At 40.1% G+C, this 13372-nt stretch overlaps 1 protein-coding gene across 2 annotated transcripts; it reads left to right on the forward strand.

Annotated features, from left to right (window-relative positions):
- Nucleotides 1–403: 403 nt before the first annotated feature.
- PMPCB (peptidase, mitochondrial processing subunit beta) lies at nucleotides 404–12988 on the forward strand. Of its 2 annotated transcripts, none has more exons than XM_075274120.1 (13): nucleotides 404–514; nucleotides 1986–2126; nucleotides 3844–3930; nucleotides 4434–4563; nucleotides 5914–6112; nucleotides 6641–6720; nucleotides 6808–6914; nucleotides 7973–8116; nucleotides 8918–9078; nucleotides 9714–9799; nucleotides 9878–9966; nucleotides 11216–11291; nucleotides 12529–12988. In XM_075274120.1, the coding sequence occupies exons 1-13, from the start codon at nucleotides 440–442 to the stop codon at nucleotides 12591–12593; spliced, it is 1440 nt and encodes a 479-aa protein (XP_075130221.1). In that variant the 5' UTR covers nucleotides 404–439; the 3' UTR covers nucleotides 12594–12988. The 2 variants fall into 2 exon arrangements, with proteins under 2 accessions (XP_075130221.1, XP_075130222.1); XM_075274121.1 differs by having other exon boundaries at nucleotides 420–514; nucleotides 1989–2126.
- Nucleotides 12989–13372: the final 384 nt, after the last annotated feature.

The raw sequence follows: 13372 nt of genomic DNA on the forward strand, positions 1-13372 counted from the left end.
CGCAAATTCCACATCAGAATCTACCCACATAAACTCAGTGTGTATGAGCCCTAATATACTGCTAGACACACCTGACAGCGATTTACACCAATGAGAAAAAACATGTCCAATGCTACTCTCCTCCTACCACTAGGCGACCCTGAGGATCCCATCTTCTTCTATCTGATGGAAAGTCAGCCATCTCTCTATACTTCACACTATCACCACTGGGGTCTCAGTTTTAACTTAAAAAGCAAAAAAAGACTATCAGAGTCTGGTTAATATCTCTTTATACAGGAGATTAGCTTAGTGGTCTTCATAAGCGACACAACCTATTAGTCTGACAGCCATAGCCCTGCATGGGGGGACAATGACTAGGGGAAGCCGAGAATGTGCTGAGTCCCAGTGACTGGGCAAGATTCAGGGCGGAAGTTACGTCATCCGTCGACTCCGTGCAAACATGGCGGCGTCCATGCTGAGACTTGGAAGGTGTTTGGGACGGAAAGTGATAAGCAGCGTGACAAGCCGGTCACAGGTAAAGTAACCGGGGAGCATGGCGATCATTTTGGGCAGCAGTGCACGTGTTATCAGTAAAAGTATTCACATGTAGATACTGCTCAGTCACCGGGAGACTCACATAGACTCCTTGCTCCATGTCTGTCAGACTGGCTCCTGGTAGCTACTGTAGGAGTAGCTGTGCCTGTACGTCCTTTGTGCACCTGCTGTGGTAAGAGTTGTGCCCGGAGGCCCCTCACAATATCCATTCAATTTTAATTCTTTGTAAGACTGCATTCACACTATATTGGTCCTCTGCTTCTTTGTTTTTTCTTTAAGGGAATGGTTGCACATTATGCAGTGTTATTATACAAGGTATAGGTTCAGAAGTAACTGTGCCTAGTGCCACTACTACAGTATGTATACAGTGTGCAGCGCTATGTACACTGTAGCTGTAGCACTGGGAAGGCTGCTTGTCTGAACCCGATCAATGTAATACTGAAGGTTGTCAATATCAAACTTTGCTAGGTCCTAAAGACTTACTTTAGGAGGCGATGCAAACCTTGCATACCCCATGTTAAGTAATATAACTTAAAATAATACTTTTAATAATACACAGATGATCCATAATCCATTATTACCAGTAAAATATACCATGGGGATTTCATAGCTTATGTAATATGTCTAGTACTCACACTAAACCAATTCGAGGTAGAGGGCATAGTCACTAGACCATGTATATATATCATGTAAAATAAAGGAAATTGTGATTCCATGGCTGTCAGATATTTCTCGTTCTTTTTACATTGCCCATGTACGGATGTGCCGTTGGCCCTTTTTTTCCTTCTTTTAAAAAGAAATAAAAAAATGTATGTTTTCTAAAGTGTTACTCCTGATAAACCAGGCCCAATTTCCCTGACAAATAAAAGACTTCAAAATAGATGTAAGCATATAATAAATTCTGCATCAACGGTGTAAAACTTAAATTTAAAAACAAATTCCTGCTATTAGTCTTTTGCTGTCGTCCATCGCAGGCAGAGCTCCCTTTGCGTGTTTGTTTCCACTTACTACATTGTAAAAAGACACTTTCTTCTGTCATGTTCTTTAATTTTGTAATGGAAGAAAATAAAAAAAATATGACAGACAAAAGTTTGTGACTTGTTTTTTGCATCACGTGACAATGCGAGCAACAATTAAATAACAGTAGTGTGAACAGACCCGTAGAAGAATATAGATACAAGAGGGTTGTTAAATTCTTTAGGCCTTGTTAACACAATACAGTTTCCTTGTATGTTTTTATTGTTTAAAATTGATTCTTAGATTCTGCCTAGTGTACTGTATATCTGACATGCCGTTTCCTCTTTTTCCTGACATCTGCTGGTGGGAGAAGTTCTGGTGATATATTTTGGGGTTTGATAATCATGTGAATGTATGTATGGTGCTGTTAATCAAAGTTACCCATTTAGATAAGAGAGATGAAATAATTCTTTATCTCCTATTTCTGTATGCAGCAGATACAGTTTGGTATAAACAAATATCAATCTACCCAAGCAGCAACACAAGCAATACTGAATGTCCCCGAGACAAAGGTAACCACATTAGAAAATGGACTTCGGGTTGCCTCTGAAGATTCTGGAATATCTACTTGTACGGTAAGCTGAGATTTGCTTTTTCAGCCCACAATTTATTGAACAAGTATTAAAGAAGTTGTCCCACAAAAAGCTTTACTCTCAAAGTGCCCTATATGATGCCCTATCAGTCATCTTAGGAATGATTAATAGTGACTACTCTTATGCATAGCTATTTTTTTTCACACATGACTGGCTGTACTCATGGTTATGCTCACACAGCTCGTCCATAGACGAGCATTATCAGGAGGGGAGGGGGGCGTTCCTCCCCGCTCCACAGCACAGCGTGATTGGCGCCGCAAGGCAGAAGGACGTCTCTGGCTAATGGTCAGAAACGCCCTTCTGACCATAGAGCACTACGGTACCGGCACCGTAAGCTCTGTACACCGGGCACAGATTGGGAAAGCCGACAGTGCGCTGAATTCAGCGCACTGTCAGCTTTCCAGCAGTATATAACACTGCATGTGCCCAAAAGTGGTGAAAGGTCCTCTTTAAGTTTCTGAATATTGGAACAAAAAGCACTTTACTCACAATAGTACAGGCCAACATATCTTTATATATAGGCAGCACACAGGTTGTTTGTTTCTAATGGGTGCACATTCTGTGAGGGGCTGACAACTTCCCCAATGTATATCATTGAAGTAAGGAAATAGAACTGCACTCCAAAATGGTTATGCTTCTTAGTATTACTTTAGTGGTGTATATAAATACAGTTGGGTTGCCTACAGCCTGGATTCCACATCTGATACAGTACATCTAAACTACTTTTCAAGATCCAGCGGTTTCCTAAAAAAGAGCGTTCACTAGTTTTCCCCCTCTCCCCCCTCTCATGTACGGATGGAGCCATTTCCTTGACTTGATGTTCCAGCGGCCAAACAATCCTCACAACTGACCAACTGGGCTTCCATGCACTTTTTTTTTCTCAATACAACATAGTGCGGTTCTATTTTCTTACGTCTATCTTTATATATGCCTTGCATGGTCAAAGGCAGATGTATAGTTGATTCTTCTGTACTCCAGATTTAGGGTCAGATTTAGGAATACTGGCATTTTCAACACCTGTCTTCCTATACCCTGCACCGATAGAGGGTGCGCCTCTTCTATGAGCAGGTGAACACTGGCCATGTGTCTAAACTGAAATCTACACCTGTATGTTCAGAGAATATTTACGGCTGTAAACTGTCATAAAAGATCATAAATCTGGTTGAGCCTGGTACACTGCTCAAATTGTTCTATTATGTCTATACCATAAATTGTTGTATGACTGTGATTCTTGTTATGAACATTGTAACTGCTATTTTTCTTTGTGTGTGGCACAGATTTACTAATAGAGTATACTGAAAATATGGCAGGTTTGTCACAGTATCCGATCTTAACACCCGATCATAACACTGAAGGATCTTTAGACTGTCTAGTCTGTTTATATTATCTTTTAATTGGCTTACTTTGAGACAGAAATTTGCAACACAATTTTGATGCATTCAAGCCACGTCCCATTTTTCTGATAGGCCACACACATTGCTAGCAAGTTAGAAAAATGTTATCCCAAAGTATATGCTCCAAAGATTCAACATGTTCAGGTGTAACCACAATAGGAATCTAGGCTTATATGTTTTATGTATGCAAATAGAAAACGTTTTGGCATTTGTGTTAAAAACTATAGGACTTGTAAACCGATATTCTAATTAGATTCTAATAGAGAAGTGGATTGTTTTGTTTTTATCTACATCCTGTTTATTAGGTCGGTCTTTGGATCGATGCTGGAAGCAGATATGAAAATCAGATGAATAATGGGACTGCCCATTTTCTGGAGCATATGGCATTTAAGGTGAGTTTGAGCAAAAGAAAGAATTATAAATTCTTACAAATGTGTATTTTTATGGGATTGTTAAATGGAAAGGGTCTAGCTGCAATAATGGAACATTTTACTTTTCTCTCTTCTCCCTTTTGCCTGCCCTGCTTTTTTTTTTCCTCAATTGCTAGCAAGAGTGAACTGTGTATTAGGAAATAATCAATAATTCCCTGAAAATATAATGCACCTCCTTGATAGGGTTGTAAAGTCTGCCTACTGTCTTTTTGGGTTTTTTTTTTCTGAGGAACAGGCAGTATATATGGTTGTGTTACTGCAAACACATGCTTGTATAAAACAAAAAAAAATAGGATTCGATACCAAATATATTTCTGGTTTATTCAGACTTTTGGTGTTGTGTATTAGAACAGATTCTCCCCTAGTGGAAACAGTGTCTGTTATGAACCATATATAACTAACTATAATGAAAAAGAAGAAAGTAAACCTAGCACTATTTCTCTGTTTTGTTTTTGTTATTATAGGGAACAAAAAAACGTTCTCAACTGGACCTGGAGCTAGAAATAGAAAATATGGGTGCTCACTTGAATGCCTATACATCTAGAGAACAAACGGTGTATTATGCAAAGGCTTTTTCCAAAGATCTGCCAAGAGGTACAGTACTTGATAAATATTCACATTTGTCTCAGTACTCACAACATCTGGGTCAAACATTGTGCAGAAAACCAGAAATCTACCAGAAAAAAAACAACCACTGACAATGCTTTAAAATGTTTCTGAAAACTGAATTAATATTGTGTGTAATCTTAGTAAATGATAAATTGTATTCTATCAAAACAACCTGGGCCTGTATACCATTATTAAGAAATATGGACATCACCTTCTTTTAGCCATGGCAGAAAGCTATTGCAAATAGAGACTTCTGCTGGGGGGGACTTTGAGATACTGTGTATTACATGGTTTTCCATTTGTAATGCTACCTTACTCTGCAGGGATGGTCTTTGATAACAACTAACTGCAATACAATTTTATTCAATCTCCAGAGCAGAATACTTTGCTACCATTGCATTCAAATTGAGTTTTTGCTCCAAAATCAGAGTTGAAATGCTAGACTCTGCAGTGTATGTGTGGTCAGAAAACAGACTGGATGTAGAGGGTGTTGCTAAATTATGTATTCTTAAAGGGATTCTACCACTAAAACACATTTTTTTCTAGTTAACACGTCGGAATAGCCTTTAGAAAGGCTATTCGTCTCTTACCTTTGGATGGGCTCTCCGCCGCGCCGTTCGTTCAAAATACCGGTTTGTACCGGTATGCTAATGAGTTCTCTCGCAGCGATGGGGGCGTCCCCATTGCACCTCGAAAACTGACCGCAGCGCCGCCTCTATGGTCTTCTGTATCCTGCCCTTGCTTCTTCAGCGTCTCTGTCGGACGCCTGCGCAGTACGCTCTGTTCGGCGAAGATTGCCGAACGTACTGCGCATGCGTGAAATTGCAGTGCCCGCACTATGGCTGGGACCGCAATTCCGCGCATGCGCAGTACTTTCGGCAATCTTCGCCGAACAGAGCGTACTGCGCAGGCGTCCGACAGAGACGCTGAAAAAGCAAGGGGAGGATACAGAAGACCATAGAGGCGGCGCTGCGGTCGGTTTTCGAGCTGCAATGGGGACGCCTCCATCGCTGCTCCTGCGATGGGGTCGCCCCCATCGCTGCGAGAGAACTCATTAGCATACCGGTACAAACCGGTATTTTGAACGAACGGCGCGGCGGAGAGCCCATCCAAAGGTAAGAGACGAATCGCCTTTCTAAAGGCTATTCCGATGTGTTAACTAGAAAAAAAATGTGTTTTAGTGGTAGAATCCCTTTAAAGGGACAGCTGGGGGTAGAACACCTAATAAATATTAATGGGTTGTTATTTTGGCTAAGGGACACAGAAAAAAATATAGGAATTACTCAAAGAAATCATGTGAGATAATAATTTACTCTTATATGGACATATTTGCAGCTGTGGAGATCCTGGCAGACATTATTCAGAATAGCACCTTGGGTGAATCTGAGATTGAACGTGAAAGAGGAGTCATTCTACGTGAGATGCAAGAAGTGGAAACTAATTTACAGGAAGTGGTATTTGACTACCTGCATGCTACCGCCTATCACAATACTGCTCTTGGAAGAACCATCTTGGGACCTACTGAAAACATCAAGTAGGTGGAGGTCATAACCTAGCCAAAAGCTTTTATAGTAGATATATAGCACGGTCTGACTAGTGATTTGCTATTCTTCATTATCACAATTCTGTTTGTAAAAGTAGGGGATTTGGTAGATTTTTTGAGGTGACTTTCCCCATTTATATATTGCTGTGCTTGTATTCTCTCGTGTTATAATGGATTAAACTCGCTTGTTCCACTTATTAAGTAGTGGATGAGAATACATTAAAGAGAGTCTTCAACCTTTTGGAAAAAAAAAAAAAAATTTCCAGCAGTGGGAAGAGATTGTTTGGGTAATATACACACATTTTTTGTTTGGTAGTATCATTTCCATAAATATCATAATAATATATATGGACACTTCAATATCTGTAACCCTTGTATGTGTAACTTTACTTGCATATAAAAATTTGTTGATGCCTGTCTTGTTATCTGTAGTTCAATTTATGCCACTTTTACCTTTTTTTTATATTTTCTTATGATATTTCAAGGTGTATATTTATTTCATGCATCATATAATTACAGATCTATAAATCGAAATGACTTGGTCGAATATATTACCACACACTATAAAGGGCCTAGAATTGTTTTGGCTGCTGCTGGTGGTAAGTAGCCTTCACCCCTATACAACATATATATGACCAGAGACATTAGGTAGTTTATTGAATCTTTATTTATATTTTTTGTCTTAGGCATCTCACATGATCAGCTGCATGATTTGGCAAAATATCATTTTGGCAACCTACCATCAACATATGAAGGAGAGACTCTGCCACTGTGCTCCTTCACAGGTAGTGAGGTAAGTAGTTCTCTGTTTAATAGACATCATGTTTCTTTAAGGTTTCATGAGCATATGACACTTTACATATATGCTAAAACATTGGGTCATATGTACTAATATTGTCTAAAAGGTAGTGCAGAATTAGACAAGACAATCTAAATGGCATCAGATTTATTAGTATCTAATGCAGTGTGATAAATCTGACACCTTATTATATTGTCTAGTCTAACTATATACACCTCCTACTAGTTGGCTGAGTTTATGCCCGAAATATGAACCAATATTTGGAGAATTTTCTGGCACACAGCTTTGCAACAGGGACTACACCCACTTTCAGTGGAGCTGCTCCTGGAATCAGGCCCATTTTTTGTACTTACTAATAATAATAACCATTCTAGCACAAAGAATGTTTAGGTTTTTTTTTAACGCAAGTTACGCAAGAGTTCTGGCACATTTTCATTGTTAAGTCTCTCAGTGTTTGAAATTACAGGCATTTTGTCTTCTGACCTCTATCGGCTACAAGAAAAAAAAAAAAAACCTGGCTCTAGATACAAAAGTAATCATATGAAGGGTTACACATAAGGGGAGGGTGGAGGCTAATATGTCCATATATGTCCCATGTTCATAACAGTGGTCCACACGAAAGTAATTGGTAACTTGTAAAGAAAAATCAAAAAGTAAGAACACAGCAAGGCCATGTGTCTCGTGCTCAATCTTGCACTCACTCTTCACTTATGCTGGAAATTGAGTGTAAATCACACCTAAGATACACGTTACCAGTACCACTACTACTAATTTTGATGGGTTTAGAAGGAGACTCACATGTACACAAGTCTCTCTAAACCGTCAGCCACAAACACACTTTAAAAAGGACTTCATGTGACTGCCCCAGGGACATTTTCTGATTATCCGGTGATTATCCATTTCCCCATTCCCGGAAACGGATCGTCACTTCTATCGTCATTGACATCTTAATGTGTATACCTCATGAACCGTTTGAAATCTTTTATGTACTTGCTAAATATGTTCCCAGTTGTAGCATTATTATACCAGTGTTTTCTCTTATTTTCTCTTAGATTCGTGTATGTGATGATAAAATGCCACTTGCTCATATTGCTATCTCTGTTGAAGCTGTTGGCTGGTCTCACCCAGATACAATTCCACTCATGGTGGCCAACACATTAATTGGCAACTGGGATCGTTCGTTTGGAGGTGGTGTGGTATGACGCTTTATTCAGTTTCATTTTACTGTTATAAAAGAAAATCTGAGCATTGGTTTACTCAGGATTAGAAAAACACATTTTCAAAATAGTTCTACACCTTTCCGAATATTGCTTGCAGTTGTGGCAAAATTTGGTTATGGTCCAGATGGCTATTTCACATAATTGCAGCTCATCACCATTGAATTCAATATGGCGGAGCTGCACTAACACACACAACCTTTTGGACAGGCGTAGTTGTATTTTTCGAAAAAAAAATTCTAATGCTAGACAACCCCAATGAAATTCCAAGTTGAAGCTTTCACTGTATTACATCAATTTAGTAGCATGGTCCACATACTAAAGTCAAACCAATAAATCGTAGGTCAGGGCTCGTTCACATCAGCGTTGTGAACTCCGTTCTCCAGGTTTCCGTTTCCTGCCTAAAACAGAGCAGGAGACGGAAACCTGCAGGAGTCTCTCTCACCCATTCATTTGAATGGGTGAGAGAGATGTCCGGCCGTGAGCGGCAGTGAGCGTTTTAGGCTCTCCGCCGTGAAACCAGGTTTTATAATCCGGACACAGAGTCGGATATGCAGTACTCTGTGTCCAGATAAAAAAAATCCGGTTTCGCGGCGGAGAGCATAAAACGCTCACCGCCACTCACGGCCGGACCCGGTCTGTGCTTTCCGTCTTCTGGCATGCAGAAGACGGAAAGCACAGAACGGAAAGAAGAACGCTAGTGTGAACCTAGCGTCAGCTGTATTTTACAGACATCAGTGATGATATGTCTTTTTTTGTTTGTTTGTTTTTATTGAACAGAATTTGTCAAGTAAACTTGCTCAGATCACATGTCATGGGAACTTGTGCCACAGTTTCCAGTCCTTCAATACTTGTTATACTGACACTGGACTCTGGGGCCTGTACATGGTTTGTGAGCCAAATACAGTAGAGGAAATGATGCATTTTGTACAAAGAGAATGGTAAGTTTCTTTAAGGATCATGAATAGTCTACTTTATAGGATTGTAATTTTTACCTGGTTGCATGGTACCACACAATAGATCCACTGTGGATTTTCATTGTGGAGTCCCCAAACACATGCTGTGAAATTTGATAGATCGAAGGATTTATTAAGCCAAAAGAACTTTTATTTTCCCAAAGCAGAATATAAAATAAAAGCTGTGCTGTGATTGGTTACTGTGGGCATCCTGCTGAGTGACTTTTATGTATTATGTAGCTCAGCACTTGTTGGGTAACTTTATGTGGTCTGCGCTACATTGCTTCTGTTCGTAAGCCCCTCCACCTTTCAATAATGCCACTGAGAATTGATTGTGGAATATCTAGGAGGGAGAAAATGTAATGAAATTTACTTCTTTCAGTGCAGACTTGGATTCAGTGAGCTCTTTAGAATGACTTCTTCTTTCATAAATGTCTATAAAGGCAGACCGCATGGCTAGGTGCTGGATTGTCTACACCTGAGGCAGTGAGACACGTTCATATAGTTTATATCTCGTACTCAGTGTATAGGTCATACATGTTTATGGGAAACTACAACCAATAATGAAATATTATACATGGAATAGTATGCATGACCAATTTTTGTGTTATCCCTGTTAGGATAAGACTATGCACTAGTGTTACAGAAGACGAAGTTGCAAGAGCGAAAAACCTGTTGAAGACAAATATGTTGCTTCAGTTGGATGGTAATAATCTCTGTCTGGATGATGTGATATTCACTTTACGTACTTTATTTTAAGCGCATCATTTGGTCTTTGTTAAAGGTTCAACCCCTATTTGTGAAGACATTGGCCGGCAAATGCTGTGCTATAACCGAAGAATACCTTTACCTGAATTGGAGGCACGAATTGATGTAAGTAGCACACTTCTCAGTGTACTATACACTGCTTTTCTGGCTTGAGTTTTCTTCTTAATTTACATGTCAAAAATCCTTCAACCACTTCAGTACCAGGACACATTTACATGTTTTTTGTATGTGCAGTTTTGAGGGCTATAAAATTTTTATCATTTGCATTATTCAACTAATTTCTGCGTCTTTTTTTTTTTCTTCAGTGAAACATATGACTTTTTTAAGCTGTATTTATTGTTGCTTGTATTTTTTTTTTTTTTTGTTTAATCTGGGAATATCAGTAGACTGGGCATTTTCGGACACAGTAATTCCTAATGTGTATGTGTTTCACAGTAATTTTCTACTTTAATATGTATTCTAGGGAAAGGAGGTGATTTAGAAGTTTTATTTATTTTATTTTTTAAAGCTTTTTTTTTTTTTTTTCACTATTTTATTGCCCCTTCCCCCTAGGTGGCTTGAACCTGCAATCATTTGATTGCAAGTCCCATAGACGGCAATAGAAGTGTATTGCCATCTATAGGAGATTCTCTACATTGCCGCAACCGCAATAGTAGTATAGCGATGACAGGCCTGGGAGTCTTCAGTTGGCTCCCGGCTGTCACCAGAACAGGTCGGCTCCTGCAACCTCGCCGCGCAGGAGCTGACCTGCAACTTTGAAGGTATGGGGGGTATTCTACACTTTGGGGGGGGGGGGGGGAGTTTTAATGCCCGCAATTAGAATGCATTCTAATTGCGGGCATTAACTTTGGGCCTCTGCGTATAGCGGAGACCCGGTTGCTATGGCGACCGCTCTGCAACAGAGCGGCCGCCATTATTCTTACAGACCCGGCAATAGAACGGCGGATGCCAGGAAGGGGGTTTTAGACGCTGGCACAGGTGCCGGGGCCTGCAGCATTGCCACGCTCCTGTCGCTGCAGGAACATGGCGAACATTTGGACTATAAGACGCACCCTCATTTCCCCCCCAGCGTCTTATAGTCCGAAAAATATGGGTAATCTTTTTTTCTTTTGTGAGGGAGGCTGATTTCCCTATGACTGTCTGAGCTGATGTGGGTCTTGTAGGACCCAGCTGCTCTAACAAACTCTGATTCCTGTGTTCTCTATGACAGCTCCGACTGTAGCTACAGCTGGCTCCCCATTTCAGCAGCTGCACGATTGCTTCACCTCCCAAAAAACTTTGAATAAAATCATAGCAATAATTTACGTGATAGTCAAGATTGTTGTGCTAATCAATCCTATTTGATTTCATACAGTTAATTGATGCCCAGACCATCAGGGATGTGTGCACCAAATACATATATAACAAGAGTCCAGCAATAGCAGCTGTTGGTAAGTCCATGTCATGACTAGTTTATATTTAGTAAAAGGTAATGTATTCATTCAACATTAATTAATGTTCATAGTGAACTTATTAATTTAGTTCATGCTTGACAAAACTTAGTTCATAATGAATTAAAACAAGTCATAGAGGGGCAGATAAGTCACTGTAGCGTATGTGCTATTTAGTTTCCAGTGCTGGAAAAAGTAAATTGGGTAACTCTTGTGTGAGTAGCTTCTTGCAACTTACCATGTGGTTCGTCTAGAGGTCCGAATTCTGCTAAATGCTACTGCCCTACTTTTCATCTCTCTCATACACACTCTCCATGAGTCAGTATCAATAAACTGCCATAACTGTCACTGGTATGCTCAGCCATAGCCATCTAATTGAAACAAATGAAGGTGTAGTCACTTGACCAGTCACCTATCAGCCTCTTTTAGGGTGCTTTCACACTGAGTATACGCTCAGCTCGTTCTGAACGTAAAACACGTTCAGAATGTGCGCGCACAAAGCAGATCCCATTCATTTCTATGGGTGACAGCATACATGTGCTCCCCATTGAAATGAATGGGAGGCTTTTTCCCCTATTGCTTTCAATGTGATCACCTACAATGATCTTGTATAAGAGTATGTTATGGGCAGTATCCTGTTAATAGCCAAGCATTGGCTATGCCTTGTGATTTTTACTTCTCCTGACCTAGTTACATGTCTGTGGGTGCATGTTTTAACATGAGGGATGCATTAAAGGGAACCTGCATTTGAAAATGCAGTCCAATGTTCTAAATCCAAGTTTCTAAGCTTGAGTCCAGTGAGTAGGTCTATTCGCTGATTGACCAACATCTGTATATGCATACGGAGAAGGCTGTCAGTCACTGATTAGGCCCGCTCAGTAGTGGACTCCTAAGGTTAGAATACGTGCTGCCTGCAGACTGGGAATTTTCAATTTGTAAAACTTTCTCAATAAGAACTGATAAATCAATGACTATACCCTGGTTATTGCTGTTGTATTCCATACTTTGTACTAAAATTTCAATCTAAAACATTTAGCACCTATCCATTAGAGAGTTGATACATCTGAAGTGTGGGGGAGACTCAACTTCCACCCAGCTACACACCTGTGGACTGAGGAGTTTGAATAGCGTGTCAACGGTGTATTAATAGTCTGTGATATTATTGGAAACTGTTAGAATACTAGCAAATTGTTTAAGTGGAAAAAATTGGTATTAACACCTTGTTTTGCTTCATCAGGGCCCATTGGACAGCTTCCCGAGTATGACCGGATTCGGAGTGGCATGTACTGGCTTAGACAGTGATCAGAGTCACAGTTACACAGTAGATGAGGTTGGATCAGTCCATCAAGTCCAGAAGCAGAGATTTAAATTTTAAAATCCAATGTAATAAATCCCATGCTACTGAAGTTTTTTTTTTTTTATAGTTTAAAAGGACTTTTTTTCAGGTACAGGCAAGTTAGCACCTGCTTTGCTTCCTTTGAGTAAGATGCAGGGGAATGATAATGTCTGCCACTACTTTCCTTTGTATAACCCAGAACAGACTCCCAGTTTACTGAGAGGAGGGATGGAGTTGAGGCAAGGCCTAGAGGGGTTGTGCAGGATTTTTTTTTGGCCAGGAGAAGTAAAAAAAAAAAAAAAAACTTACCTGTCCTAAGTGTTTTTCCCAATCAGTAGCCTCAGCAAAGGACACAGGATGTCACTACATGTGATGTTCCTTTCCTTAGGCCTAAAACAAGGGACCTGGGAGGTCACAACCGGCAAGGAATTCTGCCACAAGAAAGCAATGGACACAGCAGGGGACAGGTTTTTTGTTTTTTTTTCACCTTCCCCCGGTCTAATTCTTTAACACTGTTGGTTTCTGTTTAAGCTTTGTATGAACATGGCAGGATTTCTGCATTAGTGACCATGGCTAACATGAACATGGTGGAGCAACTGGAATGAGAGTGTACTGTTCCACTGTCTGCTGCTATTCGTACAGCCATGGTCACTGCCTCACAAATCCTGTCAGGCTGATACATAGCCTGAAGTGAAACCATGGTGTCCCAAGAGTTAAGATTTACTTACTTTACCTTTTGGCCCCT

This window comes from Leptodactylus fuscus, chromosome 5 (assembly GCF_031893055.1).
Source record: "Leptodactylus fuscus isolate aLepFus1 chromosome 5, aLepFus1.hap2, whole genome shotgun sequence".
NCBI lineage: Eukaryota > Metazoa > Chordata > Amphibia > Anura > Leptodactylidae > Leptodactylus > Leptodactylus fuscus.

What these genes read in the sequence shown, in the direction of transcription:
- PMPCB (XM_075274120.1), top strand. Translation starts at nt 440, where the DNA reads ATGGCGGCGTCCATGCTGAGACTTGGAAGGTGTTTGGGACGGAAAGTG. An exon ending in GTTCGTTTGGAGGTGGTGTG is followed by an intron (nt 8,117 to 8,917) that starts GTATGACGCTTT and finishes TTTATTGAACAG; the next exon opens with AATTTGTCAAGTAAACTTGC. An exon ending in AATTGGAGGCACGAATTGAT is followed by an intron (nt 9,967 to 11,215) that starts GTAAGTAGCACA and finishes GATTTCATACAG; the next exon opens with TTAATTGATGCCCAGACCAT.